Source organism: Symphalangus syndactylus, chromosome 6 (genome assembly GCF_028878055.3).
Source record: "Symphalangus syndactylus isolate Jambi chromosome 6, NHGRI_mSymSyn1-v2.1_pri, whole genome shotgun sequence".
Lineage (NCBI taxonomy): Eukaryota > Metazoa > Chordata > Mammalia > Primates > Hylobatidae > Symphalangus > Symphalangus syndactylus.
In genome coordinates this window covers 64,618,991-64,644,683 of record NC_072428.2, presented here as the reverse complement: position 1 = coordinate 64,644,683, position 25,693 = coordinate 64,618,991, and the positions used below count along the sequence as shown (strand labels likewise).

The 25,693-nt window shown below is 39.3% G+C and overlaps 1 protein-coding gene and 1 pseudogene across 21 annotated transcripts in view; both read left to right on the top strand.

The window, feature by feature from the left end:
* Positions 1 to 25,693, top strand: part of DLG2 (discs large MAGUK scaffold protein 2) — a 2,194,174-nt gene that overhangs the window by 1,798,169 nt on the left and 370,312 nt on the right. For all 21 annotated transcript variants that reach the window (XR_008658315.2, XM_055281255.2, XM_055281254.2 and 18 more), the window contains one exon: positions 2,923 to 3,079. Coding sequence is in view for 20 of the 21 variants with exons in the window: in XM_055281255.2 (XP_055137230.1) it covers positions 2,923 to 3,079 (157 nt within the window). In the remaining variant the exon portion in view is untranslated. The remainder of the gene's footprint in view (positions 1 to 2,922; positions 3,080 to 25,693) is intronic.
* LOC129484101 (L-lactate dehydrogenase A-like 6A) lies at positions 20,058 to 22,095 on the top strand (annotated as a pseudogene).

Here is a 25,693-nt window from a genome sequence, read left to right as displayed (position 1 = left end):
TCTCTGATAGTGGTAGGCAAAGTTCTAAGAGGGACCCATGATATCTACTTCCTGGTGTTACTCCCACAATTAAGTTCTTACATAAGAAAAGGGATTTTGCAAGTGTACTTAAGGTTACCAATCAGTTAAGATAGGAAAAGTATCTGGGTGGGCCTGGCCTAATCACATAAACTCCTAAGAAGCAAAGAGTTATTCAGCTAGTTGGAGAAGAGGAAGTCAGAGCTTCTATAGGCAAAGAGGATTCAATGTGCCATTAGTTGCTTGAAGATAGTGAGAGCCATGGGGTGAGGAATGTGGATGGCCTATAGGAGCTGAGAGAGGCCCCAGTTGATGGCCAGCAAGGAAATGTATACCTTATTCCTTGTGGTAGTTAATTTCACGTGTCAGCTTGACTGAGTCATTGAGTGTCCAGCTATTTGGTTAAACATTTTCCTCAGTATGTCTGTGAGGGTGTTTCTGGATGAGATGAACATCCAAATCAATAGACTGGGTAAAGCAGATTGTTTTCCCCAAAGGGTGTGATCTTCATCTAATCCACTGAAGGCCTGAATAGAATAAAAAAGCAATGCGAGGGTGAATTTGCTGCTTCTTCCTGACTATCTTCAAGCTGGGACATCAGTCTTCATCTGGCTTCAGGCTTAGCCTCAGCCTGCAACTATTTAAGATATAACACTGGCTCTCCTGGGTTTCCAATTTGCCAGCCACAAATCCTGGGCCTTATCAGCTTCCATAACTACATAAGCCAATTCCTTATTATGTTTGTGTATATACTATAGAGGGTGTGTGTGTGTGTGTGTGTGCGCGCGTGTGTGTGCATGCAATCTCACGTTGCCTTTCTCTGAAGAACCCTGACTAATACTATCCTACAACCACAAGAAACTGAATTCTACCAGCAACCTAAATACATTTGGAAGCAGATTTTTCCACAGAAATTTGCAATAAAGCTCAGCCTGGCTGACACCTTGACTTCAGTATAGGTAGGCAACACAGTCAAGTCCACCCAGACTACTGACCTACAGAACTGAAAGAGAATAATGGGTGTGGTTTTAACCTGCTGTATTTGTGGTAACTTGTTACTCAGCAATAGAAAACTAAAACAGTGACTTCATTGTTTACCATTCTCCTTTCCTCATTCAGTTCAGCCACAATGGCCTCCTAGTTCTTCTTTGACAATAGCAGGCACCCTTTCATATTAGGATCTCTGTTTGGCTGTTCCTTTCCTCTGGCCAGAACATTCTTCCTTTTTATAGCGACATGACTAGTTTCCTCTCCTCTTCAATTTTTTCTCAAATGTCACCTTCTCAATGCATCCTACCCAGGCCCTCCTCACCACAACCTATCCCTCCTACACTGTTCTGCTTTATTTTCTCTCCAAAATACTTATTGCCTTCTAACATACTATATAATGAACTTATTTATTGCATCTATTGTTTATTAGTGGTCTACTATAAGCCCACAAGGACAAGGATATTTGTTTTGTTTGCAAACGTTCTGAGCACCTGAAACACCTTCCTGGCACAGTAGGTGTTTACAAAGTATTTGTAGAATGAAATGAGTTAACTCTATGTCACTTTACCTCTGACTTAATGCATTATTACATAATTTATTACAGTTCAAGTTGTGAGGTGCACTTTACACTCTTCCTCATAATAAGGTATATATACATAATGCATCATTTTATGCATGGAAATGTGATAGCAAATAACAAATTCTTTGTGTAGTCATTAGTATAAAATATATTGGATGGCTGTTTCTCATTCTTACATCATTAAGAGCTGGAAAATAGAAGATGAAATGAGATGTTTGGGAGAGGAGGGTGGGTGATACAAATGACAACTTGGTCAAACCTAAGGCTTGCAAAACACTTTTTAAAACTACTGATAAAGAAAATTGAACTGAATGCCTTTTAAGACTTTTTACATTCTATAATTCCATATTATTCTGAGCTCTACACAAACTCAGTGAACTATTGGCTCAAGATTTGATCTCTGACCTTTTTATTGATGATCCTCAAATCTGTATTTATAGTCCTCTCTGAAGGCCCAAATTCCTATTCATTGTCTCCAGCTGCTTCAAAACATCTCCACCTGGATATCTCACTGTTTCCTGGAACTGAGTATGTCCAAATCATACTCATTCTCATGACCCTGGATTCCATTCATCTCTCCTTTTGCTAGTTACTTAGATGCTCTCTGTCCTCTTTTTCCAATGTCTGAGTCATCTCTGGACCTACTGCTTCTCCCTTCAAATTTCCTCTCTCACGTTGCCCTTTTTAAAATTCTCACTGCTGTCACCCTTGTTCAGGCTGTGACTTCCTCACAGCTGGATTATTAGACAACATCCTAAATGGTTTTCCCACCTCCCATCATATCTGTGCTTTCCGCTCCATCAGCCCTCCATAGGACAATCTGTTAATTTTCCTAAAATGAATTTAAGTATTCTTAGTGTCTCAGAATCTTCTAATGAGTCCCCATGGCCTACACAGTAAATTTTAATTAACAATCAAACAAACAACAAACCCACAACCTGGCATATAAGATCTTTCATGATCTGGGCATTCAACCTAGTCTCTTGTTCCCCAAAATCCCTCCCTGCTTTTGTGTACATACTGAATACTACTGGGGTGCTCCATACAAAAACAGATGTTTTAAACAAAAGAAAAGTAGAAGTAAAGGTAGTTTAAGAAATTATTTTAGAAGGAAGGAATGATTTTTTGCACAGTATTTTGGTACTTGTTACAGTGGGGAACTCAAACATCTGTCCTAATATTAGCCTCTTTCTTGATGTGCAAATATTATCTTAGTTTGAGAAACAATTTTGTAGGTAGTGAATTGCTAACATCATATATCCCAATGAAAATAAAAGCAACCTAAATCTTAAATGGATCACCCTCTGAGCTGTGTTCTCTATTTCTTTCTGCAGAGAGCCTCGCAAGGTGGTCCTGCACAAAGGCTCCACTGGCCTGGGCTTCAACATTGTCGGTGGGGAAGATGGAGAAGGTATTTTTGTATCCTTCATTCTGGCTGGTGGACCAGCAGACCTAAGTGGGGAGCTCCAGAGAGGAGACCAGATCCTATCGGTGAGTATGTTTCCTTAATCTTTATTCCCTCCATATCTGACGCCATCAATGAAAAAGCCACAACTTTCAATTATGATACCAAAAGCACCTTAATTACAAAGGAAAATGGATGAGAGCATCATGACTTCTGGTGCATGTCACTATGTTGTTTGTTTTTGTTTTTGTTTCCTTTGAGACAGAATCTCTGTCTGTTGCCCAGGCTGGAGTGCAGTGGCACAATCTCAGCTCACTGCAACCTCTGCCTTCCAGATGGAAGTGACTCTCCTGCCTCAGCCTCCCGAGTAGCTGAGATTATGCCTGCCAACCATCACACCCGACTAATTTTTGTATTTTAAGTAGAAGCGGGGTTTCGCCATGTTGGCCAGGCTGGTCTCAAACTCCTGACCTCAGGTGATCCACCCGCCTCAGCCTCCCGAAGTGCTGGGATTACAGGCATGAGCCATCACGTGTGATCTACATATCACAGTTTAAATGGTGTTCAGGTGCTTGATGCTTGTTGCACTTACTTCCCTCAAATAAAGGTGAAGGTGCTAATGTTTTCTTTTAGATGTTCTGAGACACATTTGCATCCAACAGAATGTTGAGAAGCATGTCTTTTTAAACATGATATATTACTTATTTTATTAAAAAAACAGACTTTTCTCCCAAACTCATAACCATACTCTAAACACTGTACCTTTATAATGTGTATAGTTTGGTGCGAATGTAAAAACAAAAAAATGCTTAAGATAATGCTATATAGAGTTTGCTGATGGTACTAAGTTGTAGCAGCAGCACCATTCAACTAAATTCAAGAATTATCAGCAACAATGTATTAAGCACCTTTTTTTTTTTTACTTTTTTAATAATTTCAACTTCTATTTTAGATTTGGGGGTACATACGATGTTTCTTATATGGGTATATCACGTGATGCTGAGGTTGAGCGTACAATTGATCCCATTACGCAGATAGTGGACCTAGTACCCAGTAGTTTTTCAATCATTTCCCTTTTCCTTCCCTCCCCACTCTAGGAGTCCCCAGTGTCTATTGTTGCTATTTTTATGTCCATGAATATCCAGTGTTTAGCTCCCACTTATAAGTAAGAACATGTGGTATTTGGCTTTCTGTTCCTATGTTAATTTGCTTAGGATAATAGCCTCCAGTGGCATCCGCATTGGTGCAAAGGGCATTATTTTGTAAGTAATTTTCAAGGCTACTTTATTGAGATGAGATTGACATAGAAAAAGTTGTACATACTTAAAATGACGAATTTGGAGATATGTATGCACGCATGAAACCATCACCGCAATCTATGCCATAACACAACCATCACTCCAAAAGTTTTCTCCTGTTCTCTTCTTTTTTTATTATTGTTTTCCTTTTGTGATAAGAACAATTAACATGTTTAGCAAATGTTTAAGCAAGCAGTATTGGTGACTATAGGCACACATTTTTCAAGGGACCTCTGACTTATCTTGCATAACTGTTAAATTTATTCTTCTCACAATCACTCTGAAAGGTACTGCCTCATGTTCAAATGAAGATAAACTTCGAGCTTGTCAAAGTTTACCTAACTACAGAGAGGCAGAGCTGGGATTTAAATATTCCATTTTAATGCCCATTACACCTGCCATATCCCTTCCCACCCTCTTTTTATTCTTCCATCCCATTGCCACTTTCTCCCTTCCTTCTAATTTTCCTTTCCTCTTCCTTTATTTCCCTATTTCCTTTAGCTTATTCAAATATTTATTGACCGTCTCCTTCTACTATGTCAAGCTTCCTCCTTAGTATGATAGGGTAAATCCATTGTGAGTGTTCCTGCCTATATTTTAATTTTATTAATCACGAAAATAATAACAGAGAGTTACATAAGGAGCCAGTACTTACGGCTGATATTATGGTTCATAGTTCATAACTACACAAAGCACTTAGTTTGTGGTTTTCATTGTACATTTAGAAAAATTTGTTTTCATTTTATGGCTGTGATTTATAAATAGAATCTTATAATTGACCTTATATTTGTTAGCCACCATTCCAACCCTTCAAAAAATGGGAAAATCTCTCTCTCTCTCTCTCTGACATACACACACACACACACACACACACACACACACACAATTTACCTAAATAAGATCATACAGTCAGTTGAGTTTAGTAAGGTGTCCAGAAGTTTGCATGAATAGCCTTGTCGTATGTGTCACTGTGGTCCTCTCACATATGAAGGCCTCTGCCCACTCATTAGCTTGCAGTTCTCTGGAGGGATGTTGAGTATGGGAGATACAGTGTATGGTCCCACACCAGGACCTTGTTCTGCCATCCAAGAGCTGAGCATCATTCCTTAAATTACTTCCCTTACCTACTTCTTCAATACTTTCATGATATATAAGATATAACTGGCAGCTATCAAACCTTATTGTCCATAGACGTCTACATGTCTGTCTTTCTGTACTAGGTGGTAAGGTCTCTGAAAGCAAAGTCTCTATCTTATATGATTTTATATCCTCAATATTTAGCACAACGCCTGGCACATAGCAGTCTCCCAAAAAATAAAGTGTTTATTGAATGAAAAAGTGTTGAATAAATATAGTGGCACATTAAGAAGTCACTATAGCCTGAAAGATTGACTGTAAAATTCTACCTAAAGCATACTAACGTATCTTCATCATCCTGGCTTACACTCTGTATACTGGGGGACCACTTTGTCATTTCATTTCAATCAGCATTCATGGCGTCACTAAATGTTCCCAGACACAAAGCACTGTCACATGCATTAATTCTAGAGATCCTCTAAGGCATTCTAAGTGGCGGGATAGGTTATTATTATTACTACCATTTTCCAGATCAGGAGAAAAGATATTCGGAGAGGCTAAATGATCTGTCCATGTCTCCACAGCTACTGACTATAAGGCTGAACTCAAAGTCAGTGTTCTTTCTCCTCTCAGCACAGTCTCTTTTCAAAATATTGTCAACAGTCTCTATGGCACATCTTCTTGGTGCACACCGCACTGTGTGCACATCACATTCAGGAACACATAAAACAATAAAGAACTAATACTTACATGGTACTTTTGAGTCAGTCACTATCATAAATAATTTAGTCTTCCAACAACACTATGCCTTGTTATGTTCATTTTAAGGATAAAGAAATAGAGCCACAGAGATGACATTAGACTCTCTAACTCTTTAAATAAAAAATCCACCAAGCCATAGGCTTTATTTATTGTAACCTCCATACATATGAGAGAAAAAAAGATGATCTAGTAATATTACTCTATGGCTTGACAAAGAAAACTCGCAAGTATTTCTGCTTCAAAAATAGATTTATCCATTTAAATATTATTACCAGGATCACACAGTAAATAAAGCAACCAGTCAGAATTATAGTCTTCTTAGATATTATAATTCACAGAATATAACAGCAATCTTTGAAGTTCACACAGCATCTCCGTTTTTATGCATAACGTTTGATGAGGAATATATTATCTGCTTTTTTCAGTTGAGAAAGAAGAGGGAACATTTCTCCTTAGTATATCAAAATGTATTTCACCCATAGCTAGCCAGAAAATGGCTAGCTTCTGGAAACCATCATTCTCAGCAAACTATCACAAGGACAGAAAACGAAACACCACATGTTCTCACTCATAGGTGGGAATTGAACAATGAGAACACTTGGACACAGGATGGGGAACATCACACACTGGGGCCTGTCGTGGGGTGGGGCGAGGGGGGAGGGATAGTATTAGGAGATATATCTAATGTAAATAACGAGTTAATGAGTGCAGCACACCAACATGGCACATGTGTACATATGTAACAAACCTGCATGTTGTGCACATGTACCCTAGGACTTAAAGTACAATAATAAAAATAAATAAATAAATGAAAAAGAAAATGGCTAGCTTCAAGGTTCACTATTGGAATTTAATTGCTTAACATTGAGAGAAAAGAACAGTCTTGAGAAGCTCAAACATTACAATGTGGAAAGCAAAATGGCACAAAAGAATTACTAATGATGGAATATGGAAGATAAAATATTTTCATCTCTAACTTGCACTGGACATACGGGGGCAAGCAACCTTCCTGGAAAATACAAAGCAAAAACTCTAAATAACAATCAAGACTGGCTGGACACGGTGGCTCATGCATATAATCACAGCACTTTGTGAGGCTGAGGCAGGCAGGTCACCTGAGGTCAGGAGTTTGAGACCAGCCTGGCCAACATGGTGAAATCCTGTCTTTACTAAAAATACAAAAATTAGCTTGACATGGTGGTGCACACCTGTAGTCCCAGCTACTCAGGAGGCTGAGGCAGGAGAATTGGTTGAACCCAGGAGGCAGAGGCTGCAGTGAGCCAAGATCACACCACTGCACCCCAGCCTGTGCAACAGAGTGAGACTCTGTCAGAGAAAAAAAAAAAAAAAAAAAAAAAAAAACGCCAAATAAAATTCAATACATATTAATAGGTCATGTAAGATTAATTTGCAAATAAGTCATGTTATCAATAATGCAGTAGTTTCAGAGAAAGGAAGTAGAATCCCCAGGGAAGGGATCTGGGGGATATGTCTTTGGTCTCAATTGTTCTTCATAGGTAAGAGACTTGCATAACAGACAATTACCTTTCTAATCAGGGGCAGAATGTCCATTCCTACTCTCACACACAGACTATAGAATCTTCCTAGGTAATTTAGTTATTAATGGCTTACTATGTGCCAAGTATTATATTTGTATGTATATGTATATAAACACATATACATACACATATGTATAACACACACTGAAGAAAGAGAAGAGACAGTAACACTTAAAATATAGCATGTCATAGTATACATGTTCAATAAATGTTGCGATTACTATTAACTCTGCTTTAAGACTGTATCTGTTGTTTTTTAAAAAGGTTCAGATACCCATGTATAAGGAAGGCCTCTTTTGGATAGTTTGGGCTGTTCCTTCTTTGGGACAGGGATTGGACTAGATTGGCATTTCCCAATTTCAGAACACTGAAACAGCAGGATTGTAATAGGTTGCTACTGTAATAGGTTCATTTGTACAGGCTTCTTCAATGACCAACTTCTAAAAAACATGTTTACCTGTGTCCATTGGAAATCTCCTAGAGCAGATGAAGTCTATGGTTTTCACAAACATTTTGACCACCAAACCCTTACATGAGGCTTATCTTACAGGACACCAGTAGTGGGAAATGCTTGAGTAGATTTGTTATTATTATTTGCAACAGAGTCTGTCTGTGTTGCACAGGCTGGAGTGCAGTGGCGTGGTCTCGGCTCACTGCAACCTCTGCCTTCTGGGTTCAAGTGATTCTCCTGCCTCAGCCTCCTGAGTAGTTGAGATTACAGGCGCCTGCCAACTGTGCCCGGCTAATTTTTATAATTCCCATAATTGACTGTTTCCTACATTCTTGCCTGTACGGAAAAGGGAAGTAGCCTTTACTGTGTTTTAAAGTTATGGGTGCCATCTAGTGTTCATGCATTGTCAAAACACATTACTTAGAACCTGATGATGAAGGGTCCTGAAACTCCATTATAGGGATTTTTTTTCCAGGCCTACCCCTTATCCCCACCAGAGTTCCAAAATTAAAGTATTTAAGATGCCCAAAGACAAAGAAATCGTCACCTTGGGCTACATCTTATACATGCATTATAAGTGATCTTTTCTAATTTCTCTTTTATGTATTCTATTTCTCAGGGATTTGTTGCAGAACAGAATTCAGTAATTGAACCATATTCTTGATGTATTCATGGAGGAGAATTTAGGGCATTGAGTATGCAGTCACATTAACTAGTGCAGTTGCCTCCTCAGGCATTCTTTCTGCAGAAGGAAAGCTAGAAATGCTTCTCTTATTATTTGTTTCAGTGATTTGTTAGGAAAAAATGTGAAGCAGAGCACAGAGAAGCAATACCCCTAGAAAGAGATTATTTCCTGTCTCTCCAAACAATTTTAATTTATTCGTTCCTCAGACATCCAAAAATGATCACCCCAGCTGACTTGCTAACTCCAAAGCTCATTCTTGATATGGACTTTAAGTATTTAACAAACTGTGTTTCAAGATATGTGATTGGGAATATGTGTTGCTAGAAGTGAAATGCTGCAGCTGTCGAAGTGAAGGTATAATAGGTAACTGAATTTCCAAATTAGAATTTAAATTGCATTGTTGATTCAGAAAGAGTAAAAATGAGTCACAGCTCACATGGGTATTTCAAAAATTTTCAGGTCCTCTTCATGTTTAGAAACGTGCAGAGGGGAAAGACTTGATTTGCCAGGACTCATTTTCAAGTTAATTAAATGTAATATGAGCACTATACACACTATTCCCCATCTTGGGGTACTGATAAGGTCACTTTATATTGTCACCTCAAATAGCATTTCTAAATCTCTTCTGGTGTTATTGCTTCCCCTTCCCCACTGCCATCCACAGTAAAGTTGTCCCAAATTATTTCTTCGATTTCCTGAAGTGGTCCTCGTATGAGCCTACAAACCTCATCCCTTCCAGTCACCATGCCATACTTGCCATGCCCTTCCTCTCTGGCTCTAGCTCCCGGTCCCATGGAGGAACCTTGCTTTCCTAGTTTTCAGTATTGATGTTTTCTGCCTAAGAAACTCTCTCTCCCTTTGTGTGTTCCTGAAACAAGCACTCTCTGAAATACTAAAGAGGATCTGAGGCCTATGCAGTGTTAGGGACAAGTCTCATCTCCACAACTCAGTGCTATTATTTCACCTTGTCCCCAAACGTGAAACAGCTTAAATCAGAAATCTTATAAAACCTTTCACCTAAGCAACACCTTCAGCGTCTCTTCTCTCATCTTCAAAACTTGGAGTCACCCAAACTCCAGCAAAACCACTACCCTCCCCTCAGGAACAAGTATCAGTAAGGTTTCAGAAATTTCAAGGTACTGTATCAGCCAGGACATACTGTTAAACTTTGAAGTGAAATCCAACTAAGTGGAGTTGATGCTGTTTTTGAGGAGGTAAAAACTTATTGCCCTAAATCTGACCAGTTAAATTTAGAGCTCTGGTCCAGAAACCATGTGGAAGTTGCCTCCCCAAACCAGGCATTTGCTCTCTGTCTCTCTCTAACCCACTGCCTCTAGACCCACTGACTCTTCAGTCATTTCTGGCTTTTGCCTCTCTTAATTGTGGAGCCCATTTAGACTTCTCCCTACCTTACTGGATCTTTCTTCCTGCACAACTCAGAACTCACTGCTTCCCTGATCACAAGACCACCTCAAATGAAAACAGATGTGGCCTGTGAAGAGGATCCAGGGGAGTTACTCTTACTCAGCCTTGGCTTCAGAGCCCCAGTACCCAGGCTGACTGCTGGCCCAGCCACCCGAGTGTGGGTATTCAGCAGGGCCTGACTATGGGCACAGTTCTTTATTCCTGATGATTGCCCAGTGCATATAAACATCACCCATCACATACAGACTTCCAGCCTTTGGAAAGAGCAAACTGGACAAAAAGCTTACCTAATCATATCCTTTTCCTGCTCTCTTTAAAGCCTTTCAATGGTGTCCTGCTGTTCTTAAAGCCTAAAATTGTTAACATAGCCCACAGAGTTTTGCAGAGTCTGGCCCCTGCCTGCGTGGACAGCCTGCCCCATCCACAATACTTCCCCTACTCTCACTGATGCCTCAGCCACCCTGGATTTTTCATTACCTATAGTCAGGGATGCTATTCAAAATTTTTACACCTTGGCATAACCCTGGCACCAGTCCACACAATGAATGGCCATAGTGCCACAGATGCCGGACAGCAGGGCAGTGGGGACTTCTAGGGAGCCGGAGTTGTGGGTCACTCAGGAGGGCTCAGGACAGCAGTTATTTACTAACAAACCACACACAAGTGTGTTTCACTGTTGTACCAAAAGGAAGAGCCGTATCACTGATTGGGGATGGAGCAGCAGCCCTGTCCCCTCTGTGCTGAGCTCCCTGCTACCTCCAGCCAGTTCACTGAATTTCCTCCGAAAAGGAACTTGGAGTAGACAAAGAAAAATCCTCCATTATCTAAAAGGGACCAGAGAACTCATGAATTGCCCCAAGCATCGCTTAAACAGCATCCCCATTGTCTAACACAGAATCCGGCTGTGTAATATATGTTAAAGAAAAACAGTAAATAGGCTGGGCATGGTGGCTCACGCCTGTAATCTCAGCACTCTGGGAGGCCGAGACGGGCAGATCACCTGAGGTCGGCAGTTTGAGATCAGCCTGACCAACATGGAGAAACTCTGTCTCTACTAAAAATACGAAATTAGCTGGATGTGGTGGCACATGCCTGTAATCCCAGCTACTCGGGAGGCTGAGGCAGGAGAATCGCTTGAACCGGGAGGCAGAGGTTGTGGTGGGGCGAGACCGTGCCATTGCACTCTAGCCCGGGCAACAAGAGCGAAACTCCTTCATATATATATATGTATGTGTATATGTGTGTGTGTGTGTGTATATATATATATAAAACAACAACAAAAAAGAAAAACAATAAATAAAGTTTGTGGGCACTCAGTAAACTGTGTAGGGAAACAAAATTAACATTGCTGCTTTCCAGTTACATTCCTTAAGTCCTGCTTATTCAATGTGTCATAAACACACTATATGTCACAACTTAGCAAGGTGCAGTGAAAATGGTACATTGGGAACCATATACTTAACATCAGACTTGTAACACCTAACTCACAACATGACTACTCAAAGGGTTTAACTGTAAGCAGCTTTCGAACTTAACTCAATGCACCAGTAAAACACCAGCTTTTCTCACAGTGGTACTTCCAAAACTCTGTATAATAGTGGATGTATGAAATGCTCCATAAAAAAGGTTCATAATTCAATGGAAGATCTGAGAAGTCCTGCAGCAAATTTTTTAAACACTGATAAAGCATTTTTTAACATTATTTAACAAAATAACTTTTTTAGTCTTTGGATATAAATTACTATCAAGTGAAACATACTTTTTAAAAATTCTGTCATAATCTCCAGAAAACCTCTTGCAGGTATTTTATTTGACAGAAGTAATATTTTCACTTTAAAATCTTGTTTGCAGAGCTCTGAGACATTCACAAAGTACCAAAAGCTACTATACACTAAGGATGCAAAGTGAAAAAAAGCATTGTGTCCTCAGTGAACATGTAGCCTCATGAAGGGAGACAGACAAATAAATAGGTTATTTCCAATATAACGTGGAAATGCTAATGGTAAGTTCCAGGGACCACATGGGCATAAAGAAGAGACCATCCTTAGCTCAGCCTGGGAAAGTAAGAAGGATTCCGGAGGGGAAACTTCCCAACAAAGAGGGCACCTAGAAAGCAAAACCAGTAGAGAATCAGATATAAAATGCCTAACCTTTATCGAATATATGCTCTACACCAAGCATTTTGCTCGATACTGCACTATGATTTCACTGACTTGTCCCAACAACCTTGTTGGATTGAAGGCTCAGAGAAATTAAATAATTTGTCCAAGATCACACAGATAATCAGTAATGATGGTGGTATTTGGAACACTGTTGCTTCTGATTTCAAAGCTATGCTCTTTCTGCAATGCAGGCCTTCACAAAAGAATTGAATTTGGCAGTTTACTTATGTCTGAGGCAGTCCATACTCAAAGTCTGGTTAATGAAAGAAGCATAAATGCCTAAAAAAAGAGCAATTAAAAGGAGACATATGAGTCACCACAGGAAGCCATTGTATACGAAGGCTGTAGGATTGAAGTACTTAGAAGCAACGTTCAGATCCTTTGAAGCTTCCCTTGAGGATGAAACTGTGTTTTATTCATCTCTGCACCCTTGTTGATTAACTTAGGACCGAGCTACTGAGCAAATGTTTAATGAATGAATGAATGAATGAGTGACTCATCTTTGCCCACTTCTCCGAAGGCAGTTGGGAATCCTAGGGCCCCTCTCAGCTCTGGCCAATTAATCCCTTCTGTCCTGAAGATTCAGAATACATTAAAGCTTTTAGCTTTCTGGCCAATGGAATATATTTCCAATTCAGACAGATCATTTCCTAAATGACTAAAAGGAATTCCTATAGATCAGAAAAATGTTAGTTAAATATTCTATTACATATTAAATGCTAAATACTTGATGATCATTTAAAATATGTTTATGACATATTCTCTTCTTCCAAAAAGATATGTAGGTAGCAAGGACTTCCTATACAAATTTCAACGGATGGATTAACACCTGTTCCAATGTCTTCTCTATGTAAACATTTAAACTGTGGTATAATAGCTTATCACAGATAAAGGGGAAATCGTGCAAAGAGATCTCAGGTTTTAAAGGAGTGATGCACTCCTCCTTTAAAACCTGAAATCTCTTTTGAGTCAAAAAGTGAACGGATTTTTAGTCCAATTTGTTTTGGCCTCAGAATAACCTATTTTATTAGCTAATCTCTAATAACTCTTAGATATACATTACCATATATGTGTATAAAGTACCTCACTGTGATTATCTCATTTGATCCTCATAGGGTCCCTTCAGGATAGGTAGGAAAGTGATCATGCTGCTGTTTTATTCAAGAAGAAACTGAAGGGTTCAACAGTTTTCTAACTCAAAGCCTGTTTGACTCTAGGTATAGGCTTCCTTCTTTCATGACAAGCTCCCTTACCTCTAATGCTAACTACTCTAGGAATATACCTGATGGGAGCTTGGCTGGTGAATTTACCTCCTGGAGTTCTTGACTCCAGACAACAGACATCAGCTCTGGGTAACTTATATGAAAAATTGGAGAAATAACAGATAGTCCACAAGCTCTTCAGGAAGCCTGAGGAACCAGGCTCAGAGGCCAGGGAGGAAATCCTCCTACTAAGGGTGCTGGGCTGTCACCACTGGCCACTTGTAGCCAAACCATACTGCCGTGAAAAATCTCTATTTCCCCATGCACCTTCCACGTTAGTGTGGGGATGCTAAATTCCCAACTGGAACATCTACTTGACTTGCCCTGTTGTAGCTGTCGAGGGGTGGGAAAAGGGAATAGCTGCCCCCTCCAGCTTCTCTAATGGGGGTAAGGCTGTGTCTCCTTCCTGTCTTGAATTGTCCCCAAATAAGAAGCATATCTGAACACTGGGTAGATAAATGACAAATGACCATCAGGGATTATTTGGCTCACTGAGCTCTATTTGAGGAATGTTTTAGGTCTAGTATCTTAAGGATCATAAGTGCTTCTTAAACAATAGAAATTGTTGCAGAGAGAAGCTTCTAGTGGGAGGAGCCTAGGCCTGAGAGAATAAAAGGAGAGGAATTGAAGACAGAAAGGATGAAAGACATATTGTGTGCTTCCTACCTAGTAAGAACTTCACATAGTTTGATTACTATTATCTTGCAGGTCAAAGTTCTGAGACTCTGAGAGGTTAAATAATTTGGTTAAGACCAGACTGTAATAAAAGGACTGGACTCTAGGTCTGCCCAACTTCAAAGTCAGTATTTTTTTCATCTTTCACACCAACTCCATAGATTCTATCAACTTTGATCATGTTACTCCTCTGCTTTATATCTGTCCACAAGTTCCTGCTGCCTTTCCATCCAAATTCCCTCTTTTAGTGACAAGGAGTACAGTTATCTCCTTTGAGTTTGCTCTAGAGAGAAATGCAATAGAATGGGAACTAGAGGGTAGAGTTTGTTTTTTGTAACAGTGTTTATATGTTGATGGAAATGATTCAGTAGAAAGAAGGAAATTGGTGATTTATTTAGCAATTCGTATAAATGTATATTAAGTGGAAGAAGTGGAAAACACTTTGTGTGGCTGTATGGCTGTGACTCTTATTTGTTAATTATTTGATTTATTGAATATCTCTTATTGATTTATTTTGTTTATTGCTGTATTCCAAGAGTTTTGAAAAGTACCTGACACTTTATAAGTGTTCAATAACGAAAGCATGACTGTCAAATATTTTTCTAGTGTCTATAGGAAATAGAGAGGTAAATCAGACATTGATCTTACCTCCAGGGGCTGATAGCCTAATGGAGACGTAAGATATGAACATGGTCGTAATGCATGGCAGATTGATAAAAAGAAACAACTACTTTGACTTATTCTTCTCAGGCTGACATTATTTAAAATCCATCCATCTCAAAAAAATCCATAATAAGTTTCTTAATTCCAAGTATCATCTTATCTTCTTCATCATCACCATCACCACTTCTGACACCATCCACTCCGCCACATGCAATGACCGCTCTCAACAACTGACATAAGTGGAGAGTCGATGAGTGTCCTATAACAGCAAATTGCTCATACATGAGCTGCTTCTCTCTTTTTACCACCCCAAATTCCCAAGGGCAGCACTGGCCTTTTCTCTGCCTCCTAACTTCTGCTCAGGTTCTGAACAACTGCAGAGCTTGAAGCAGCAGATATCATGAGTCATGAGATGTGAATTTTCCAGCTAGTATAGAGGTCAGTAAGGGTAAGCGTTATGTCTGGATCATCATCGCATCCCAGAATCTAACCCAGTGCTAGGCACACACAGGTGTTCATAGGTGATGAATAAATTAGAGCATCAAAGAACTTGAAGAAATCTTTGCTAAGGGGAAAGGAAAGCTTTTGGAGAATTTGTTCTAAGTTTTTTCCCTGAAATTCTCAGAAGATTCTTTTTTAAGTAGTTTGTGACATCTATGAGCCAACCTACTGCCTTGTTTTCCAGTTTAAGTGTCAGTTGGTTGGAAGAGAGAAATCCTGGATGAATAACTTACCAGAGAATAACTAAATATGGATCAGTAGATAGGATCCCAGGGGTAGCATTTTTCACTGGAAAAAGCCGTTCCTATACTACATATTTGCTGTGCTTTTGAAATGTCAGGGCTCATCAGTGAATCAGTAAAAAAGAAAATATTCCCTTCTTCAGTTGTCAGGCCCACATTATTTTCTGCCCCAGGAACAACTATCTCCAGGGAATATTTTCATTTGAAACATCCACTCTATTGCCCTGAAAGCCATAAAAGATGAGACAAATCACTCTGAAAGCAGGTACCAAGGTCTGGACTTTTCGGCCTGAACCATAGTTTACCTCGTTACATACAAAATGCTTAGGTATCGTCATTCTAATAATGTGGCTGATAGCAGTGATAATAATTGGTTGTTTCTGAATAGTACTTTTGATTTATGGAGCAATTTTAAAATTTTTATTCTTATGGCAACTTTGAGGCAGGCAGGGGATGGTATTATTATAATAACAACTTTTTATGAAGAAACCAAGCCTCAGAGATGCCTAGTAGAGAATACAAAGTGATAATATTAAATGGAAACCTGACTATTTAGCTGCTCTTTTCGTATACTTTTTTCCAGTTATTTTCATAAACTGTGGCCTACGAACCTATTGTTCCCATAAGACAATAAATAACACGTAGAGACCGGGATTATTTCCTAAAAATCCACAAGATGGCAGTAAAAGATTTTACACTGAACTGGAGACACTAGTGGAATGTGGCCTTTTGCCACATACTAGTGATTGTATCTGATCACAGTATTAAAACTGGTTGTCATAATGATAGCTTTTAAAAATATAACTCAATGAATTTAAGTTGAATTCAAACCTGAAAGTAACATTTGTGGCTTTGTTGTTTTTTATTATTATTATTATCGTGAGGGTCCTATTTTTAAACATAAGAAACCACTAGGAATCAGCTGGGAGCTCTGATAGCCAAGATTTCTTGAGAAAGCTCAAAATGAGAAATGTTACTGCTTCTTCAGCGTTGGACTGACCTATAATTCTCCTGCTTGAAGGAGAGAAATAGAGGGGGTCAGGAAAAGGCCAATAGTTAATCTTCCTTATGATGTAATTTCTTGTTATTTCTCTGTGTTCAGAATCTTTCCTGGAGGGAAACTTTCCTGATGGACCAATGCTGCTGTAAAACATATTCCAGGAATATTTATTGCCCATATCTCTCAGGTTTTGTGTGTAACATAAACTATACTAAGCTATGGGTAGTTTTTCATGTGCTTTTATTATTCTACGCTCAGATTTATGATAGAATTAAGAAGAATGAAGACTACATTTTTCTTTTCTTTTTTATTTATTTATTTATTTTTTTTTTGAGATAGAGTCTTGCTCTGTCTCCCAGGCTGGAGTTTAGTGGCATGATCTTGGATCACTGCAACCTCAGCCTCCCAGGTTCAAACGATTCTCCTGCCTCAGCCTCCCAAGTAGCTGGGGTTACAGGCATGTACCACAATGCCCAGCTAGTTTTTGTATTTTTGGTAGAGACGGGGTTTCACCATGTTGGCCAGGCTGTTCTTGAACTCCTGACCTCAGGTGATCCATCTGCCTCGGCCTCCCAAAGTGCTGGGATTACAGGTGTGAGCCACCACGCCTGGCCTACATTTTTCTTTCATTTGCCAGAGGGTCTGCCTCCATGCTGAGCGGGTACTCCCTTTGTTGATGGGGCTCATGATCATCATCAGGCACATATGGACCAGTAGACTCTGGAATTGAGAACATCGGAGAAAATCACACTGTTTCTGTTTCCAACATAAAGGCAAGCAAGTGTTCCTTAGTATCTCCTTTGTGTGTAGCAGACAGGACTTACGCCTCAAAAAGATGGCAGTGGATTTGCATAAACATGTAAAAACTTAAAAGTGAACATCAAGTATCTCTGGTTTTAAAGTCCTTCGGGCATTCTCTTATGCTACCCAAATTTCTCTTTCCCGTTTTCCTGACTTTTCTTCTCTAGTGTCTTTTTACCTTCATATTCATAGTCATTTCTTATGACAAAGAGTGCAACCTTAATTTCTGCTTACTTGTCAGAGATTCTCTTTTCACCTGGGGTGGCTCATCATCTTTCCCTGAAGGAAAAAATATACATATCTTTCATACCCTTACTAACATAGATTTAAACCTCCTGTCAGGAAATAAGATACTCCACTCCATTCCTCTATTTATTCATGTATCCTCTCATCCCTGTGTACAACAAACTTGATAGGTGACATGTTTATGTCACCTTGCTATGCGGAATGTAGTGATGACTAAGCCATGTGTCATGTCCTTGGGATGGGATGCTTGTAGTCTAAGAGAAGAAATGAGCAGGTCCACCCTGAATTATACTATAAGAAAAGTACAGTGAGGCAAGGGAGTTCCATAGAAAAGGCAAAACCTCACCAGGTATTCTGAGGAGGATTCATGTTTTCCTTGGTAATGGAAAGACCTTCCCGGATCCTCACTGCAAGTCTAAGATAAACCATTTTTTCATCAGGCCACAAAGGAAGAACATGAAGTCCAGTGCAGAAGTTTTGAAAAGCAGGGGTGCTCAAGAATTATCAACAGCCCAGACCAACAAGACACCAGATGCAGGAGACTATTTGGCCTCTGAATAAACGGGATGAGGAGTTTAAGCACTGGACTAGGCTAGGAAAAGCAAACAGCTCCCAGGAGCAACAATTCAGTTACTCAGGGCAACCTGAACAAACTCCTGATCTTCTCACTCATCTGTAAAGTGAAAAGACGGAGACTTAGGATCTTTAAAGGCCCTTCCAGCTCCAATAAGCTAGGAATGTATGTGTTTGAGAGAACTTTGTGTGATAAAAAGGATGCACTGAAGGGTTTTTGAAAAATTAATTTATGATTAGTTATGACTAAACATATGTTAGTTATGAATAAAGACTTCCCTTTATTTTATTTATTTATTTTTTAATTAGAGACAGGGTCTCGCTGCTGCTAGATTGTGCAGTAGCACAATCATAGCTCACTAAACCTTTGAGCTGAGCTCACCCAATCCTCTCACCTCAACTTCCCAAATAGCTAGGACTATGAACATGCATCACCATGCCCAGCTAATTTTTAAAATATTTTTAAGATACAGGGTCTTCTCACCGTGTTTCCCAGGCTGGTCTTCAACTCTTGGCCTCAAGCAGTCCTCCCACCTCAGCCTCCCAAAGCACTGGGATCACAGGTCTGAACCACCTCACCCAGCCTAAGACTTCCCTTTAAATAATAAAAGTTTTAAAATCAGAAATTAAAATCGAAGGCATACATTCCTACTTTTTTCAGAGTCCATTGGTTGTAACTTAACCATCCAAATAAAGTCTCAATTCCTTGATATAGCTTCTCCTAACTTGTCCAGCCATATCTCTAAAAGTCAGTCTTTTCTCCATCATGTGACTATATCTGACATTGTATCCTCTTCTGAAAACTTTCCCCACTCCACCTTCTTCTGAATAACTCTTCTATTCTATTCATCCTTCAAATCTTAGATTGTTATATTCTCTAAATGCCTTCTCTTGCCATTCCCACTCCACCTTCCCAAGACACACAGAAACACCTCCAAGTTAGGTACCCCTCTTAATGTGCTTCGTATATCCCATACTCTTCCTATGACAGCACTTACCATGCTAATTTTTAAAGACATGTTTAGTACTCCATTTTCCTCACTGCATTGTAAGACAGGACAGTGCCTGTCTTGTTTCCTGACATATAATATATCTTATAAATATATAATGAATGAATGAAGCTAGATTACTATTTTAAGTCAGTAGATTCTGAGTAAAGATCTAGTAAAATAAACGCATGGCCAACAACGCATAGGCAGTATACACCTATATTGCGCAGGACACAATGTTAGGTACTGTCCCTGTAGGCTGATTCTTTAAAGGTTTACAGCTGACAGGAATGTGTGTAACGTAACAAAACTTGAAGAATATTATAAGATATTGTGTCTGACATCTCAAAAATCAAAATGTGGAACAAACAAAATGTAGTTGTATCTTTTGTATAGCAACCACTAGAGGGCAATGAAGGCAAATGTTGAACATCCTTTGGGGGAAAGGAATTGTAAAATGTTTTCTGATTGAAATCTGGGCATATAATCTTATGTTTGGGATAGTTATAGGACCTGTAGGCTGTGATTTCTGTGATTATGGGTTTAGTAGTTATAATTACCTTTCTAGTGTGGAATTAAAACCTAGATTATCTGTGATAATGACATCACCTTACACTGCATACATTATCTCATATGAACCTCCTATAGCACTACCAGGGAATATACTATTTTCCCATTTTCCAATGGAAAAAAACTGAGGTTCAGAGACATTAAGCTACTAAGTAGCCATAAGGTAGCAAAATATTGACGCAAATCCTATAAATACTTATTAACTACTGAAATTTACCAGGCATACAAAATTCTCTGCTAAGACAGACAGTCTGGGAAAATACAGGTTCCAAAATTAATTGTACCAGTTTAGAATGGAGACATATGGTAACAGCGCCTTAAAAGAAGATCTTGTGGTTTTAGGTAGCCATCTGATGATGCTGCCAATAGGCTAATAGGCTGGAGCCTATTTACAGAAATGTAGTTCTGGAATGTGGGAAGGAGACCTCCTTCTGTCTCCACACTGGTTAGACTCTATCTAAGCTATATGTTCCACTCTAGTTGCTGCATTTTTATAAAGATACCAAGAAGCCACAGACTAGGATTAAGATTCCTGGACATGATATATTAGAGGGTGAATGGGAAAGTGAAATGTCCCAAAGAAGGAGAGAGGAAGAGAGGGAATTAGACACAGTGATGCTTAAGTTATAGGCTCAGGAGCCAGAGTGGGTCCAACTTGGCATACCTACTAAAACAGGAAATTAATAATTCCAGAGATCTGGTTTGGCCTCTTATCCATGTCAGATATTGAAGAGAATACATGTTTGTATTCTCCAGGATTCAGTAAAAAGAAGAAGGTTTTTTACTGCTTTAATCTGAGCAGACATCAGAAGCACTTTCCAGAGGCCCCCATGAGGCCCGTGTGCAGGTGCTAAGCATGGCCTTGTTTGGTAACTGCAGTAGCTGAAGTAAAGCGAAAGGCATTGAACATTCAAACAGCTTCTTTCGGCTTGCCCCAGCAAGCTCAACCTGCAGCTTGCCTGCCACTTTCTTCCATTCTCTGCTCCATCCACCTCTTGTGTGTGTATCCCCAAGGTGGGCTGCAGGAGTTCTATGGTCCAGCTGGAGCGTAGGCACTATGGGAGTAAATTTTCTTGGCCCCAGGATAAATCTGTGTCACCAACAGAGAACGTGCATCACAGGGTCAGCTGGCCCTTAACCAACCTTCCCACCTCTGCTTACGTGATGGTAACTATCCAGAATGAATTTATTGAGAATTTTGCTTCAGAGGAGGTTATTCACCACAGTAAGGTCTCCATTATAAGAACTGGATCAGTTAACATGGCCCGTGCAATCACCATGTTATAAAAGACTTGAGGTATGAAGTTGCCTTTGTAGCTGTTGATAATGGTGAATTGAAGGGTGTGAGACAATGGATCTTAAACATGGAAGTCTTTTCCTAAAACTGCCAAATAGTGCTTCCAGCGAAGATTATCTCATCTCTGTAAACTCCAACCTAGTGATTATCACATCAGGTGCAATCCAGGAAAAAGGTGAAACACTTTAATGTAGTCAGTCTAAATGTGGCCATCGTTAAATTAATGATGTCAAATATTACTCAATATAGTCCTGCTGCAAACTGATAGTTTCCAGTCCAATGGATATCTTAATTTATGTAGCTTGGAAGTTGAGTACATTTTTCAAAACCCATATTATTGGAAATGGCTGTAATCTGGACACTGCCCATTTCCATTTCTTGACTGCAAATGCTTGAAATCCACTCTGGAAGCTGCCATGGGTGGATCTTTGGAGAGCATGGGGACTCAAGTGTTCCTGTGTGGAGTGGAGTGAACATTGCTGGTGTCCCTCTGAAGGATCTGAACTCAGATAAAGGAATTGATCAAGATCTAGAGCAAAGGGGAAAATGTCCACAAAGAAGTGATTGCCAGTGCTTATGAAATTATGAAAATGAAAGGTTATACTTCTTGGACCATTGGCCCATCTGTAACTGACTGAACAGAAAGTATTTTAGAGAATCCTAGGAGAGTGCATTCAGTTTCCACATAATTAAGGGCCTCTATGGAATGAATGAAGTATTCCTCAGTGTTCCTCGTATCTGAGAGTGAATGGTCTTACAGACCTTATACAGGTAAAGCTGACCCTTGAATAGGCAGCCCATTTGTAAAGGAGCACAGAAACACTTTGGGAATTCAGAAGAAGCTTAAGCTTTAAAGTTGTGTAAAGCTATCATTCTGAAATTATAGAAGAAGAGAAATAGTAGTTTTGGGATTATATATAAACCTTTTGGATAAACTTGAATTCCTAAAAATTGGAAACAGGAAAGGGAGTAGAGTGATGGCCCTGTTTATTTAGCTTCTATCGCTTTTATTATTAGCATCCAGATGCTGAATGATACTTATTTTTTACAATTCCTAAGTGATTGCATCAAAGAAGGTGTTTTTGATACCTCTGATGTGCCAGTACTTGCCTTGTATGTATATGCACTTGCCATTTGGTCCAAAAGAATGTATGATCTAGATGTTTATTGTTTTATAGAAATCCTGATTCTTTTAAATACATTCTAGTATTTTTTGTTCTGATGGGCTTATATTATACTCATTTACAAACTCTTTTTAGAAGTCGTTACTTTCTCTACAATGTGAAAATAAAAGTATACATAAAGAAAAAAAAAGTGAGTCTGAATCCTGACTCTGTTGTTTGTAATTGTGAATTTCGGCAATTTATTTAACTTCTCTGTGCCTCAGTTTTCTTATCAATAAAATGATGACTGTGTCTACGTATAGGGCTTTTATGAGGAGAAATTGATAATACATGTGGTGTTTAGTGTAACATTTCACACCTGGAAGGATTTGATAAATGTTGGCTATTATTTTTGTTGTTGTTGCTGCTGCTGCTGTTGTTTTTGTTGATAAAGCACTTGCAAGACCATTCTGCAGAAATGAAGGTAGACTTATTTGTGTTGCCCTAGAAAATGCTATTAGAACCAAAAGAGGCATCATCTAAAAGCAAGAGTTCGTAACAGGTTTAGTTTCAAATACTGTTTCTACCACATATCGCCTAACTGATATTGAACAAGTCACTCAACCTTACTCAGTCTCCATTTTCTGATGTTACTGAGGACTTAATGTGTCTGTTCACTGTGCTAAGCACTGTGGGTAGAGTGAAAAGGCCTTGTGTCACTGCATTGTAGTTACTTAAGCAGGAGCCAGCTGACCATCTGCAGGCATTTAGAGGGCTTGGGAGAAAGCATTCCTGCAAAGGATGGAATTTTTTTTATCAAATCTCAGAGGATCCTGTAAAGAATCTTTGTTTCTGCTCTTGAAAATGTTGGAAATGAAATTTGTTCTCACTTTCAAATTGTCTTCATCTGATACGGCAAAAGGCTGGTCTTCAAATGGACTTGCATTCAAAAGTATTTCCCTTGAAGTAGTACCTGCCTTTTGAGGGTAACTGGATTCCTTTATTTCTCAAAGGTTAAGAAGATGAAAAATAGGCCGGGTGCGGTGGCTCACTCCTGTAATCCCAGCACTTTGGGAGGCCGAGGCGGGAGGATCACGAGGTCAGGAAATCGAGACCATCCTGGCTAATACAGTGAAACCCCGTCTCTACTAAAAATACAAAAAATTAGCCGGGCGTGGTGGTGGGCGCCTGTAGACCCAGCTACTCGGGAGGCTGAGGCAGGAGAACGGCGTGAACCCAGGAGGCGGAGCTTGCAGTGAGCCGAGATTGCGCCACTGCACTCCAGTCTGGGTGACAGAGCGAGACTCCATCTCAAAAAAAAAAAAAAAAAGAAGATGAAAAGTATGGCTTTGGAACCAGCAAGAGGTTTGAACCCTGCTTTACTATCAACTAGATGTGCAAACTTTGGACAAGTACTTAGCTTCCCCAAACTAAGTCTTCTTATTTATAAAATGGAGCCAATGACTCCTGCTTCAAAGGATTGTTATGGGGGTTAAATGTGCCAAGGGGTATAGAGCACCCACCATGGTGCCTGACACAAAGCAAGTGGTCCTGCCTTCTTTGACAGTGCCACCAACAGTCCCAGTGCTCAAGGCTCTAAGAATGAGCTTCAACTCTAAGAGGAATGGGCATTGGCCTTTTGGTCATCATCCCATCTCCTCAACTCGGTAGCATTGTGCAGCTCCTGCCAGATAAAAGCTGACCTCAAGTACATTTCCCACAATTCTGGTCCCTCCTCACACTCTATGGTACCTAGGGGTCTAGTGTCCTCATGCTCTTTCTTGTCTGTCCTTCAGTGAAAGAAAACAGATGAAGGAGTTCACACTGAGGTTGAATGTTAGGAAACAGGCAAAGCATTATTTCAACTAACTATATCGAGATTTTCACAGTATATCTACTAAGCTTAAGACCAAAACAGTGAATCTCAAATGGTGGGATTATAGGATTCCCAGTAAACCTTACGAGGAAAGAATTTCAGAAACATCGTAAGTGCTTCATAGGATTATTCATTTATACATCTCAAAGATGGCTACATAAGGCTGTGATCTTCTTCATGCCAAACCCAAGTCTTATTTTTATTGATTTCAGTACATGACATGACACAGCCCCTGGCACATTGTGGGTGTTCAATAAATGTGGACTAGATAGTCTTCAGGCCACATCAGATGGACAAATATATTTCTTAGCCCATCTATTACTGTTAAACACAACCACAAACCATCTATAAAACACTTGGGATGGGAGAGTTGGAAGACATAGAAGTATGTTGCTTTAGTGTTAAAGAAAGAGGAAATAACACTTCTAGAAAATGCCCTGTAACTGGGGAGAATTTCATAGAAGAAGTAGGATTTGAATTGAGCTTCCCAAGGCAAGGGTGGCAGCATGACATGTGGCTACCAAGAAGAGTGTTCCCAGCCCAGTAGACAGATGGAAGTTCAAAAGCTACTAGTAAAGGGTGTTGATGACAAGTTCTAGGTAGAAGCTAGCTTGTTTTGAAAACCTGAACCCCAGTATACATATTCTTGTCTTCATTTTAGTTTCCTTGGAACACGTTAAACACTTCTCCCACATTTTTCTCTCACACTTCTACACACTCCCAGTCCTCAGTCTCTGCCACATATACAGCAGTGGAAACAATGGGGCTCCCTTTCTCCTTCTCTCTGTTATACTAGTTTCCTCTGATCTTTTGCTCGGTAATATATCACAGAACAACTTTCAGCTCATTAGCTGACAACTTTAATGTTGTTCTTTTAGAATAGTCAAAGATTTACTCTTTTCCCTGATAGCCAACAATACATAAGGCTTTAATGTCCCTTTTCACATTTGCTAAGGCTAAAATTTTCACAGCATTTAACTCAAATGTAAACTTCCTAAAACTATTTTGGAAAAAAGAACCAGGAAGATTTACTTTAACATTATTTTTCTTAATCAAAACAGCAAATGTCATGAATTTTACACACTAAACATACTTTTTAGTGAGGAAATGCTCTTCTAGAAAAATATTGAAATTGTACATGCTATTTATGTTAAAAAGTAGAAATTAAAATTTTCTTTTAGTGGTATTAATAATGGTATTAGGCTGAACCATATGAAATTGCCATTTTTGTAGGTCAAGTTGAATATTGTCAATTTTGTGTGGTTCCACCTAATCCAGACTTTTGCATAGAGGTTACAGCCATAGATTATGCTAAGAAAAGAGTCTTCAAAGGATTTAGTACAGAAAAATTGAATTTATTGGTTTACTGATTTGAAAAGGGTGCTTAAACAAAGCAGAAGTATTGTTCAATTTCCCATAGTAAAAGCAAAAGCTACCATTCATTGAGTGGGTTTTCATCTGCATCACCTTATTCAGTTCTCAG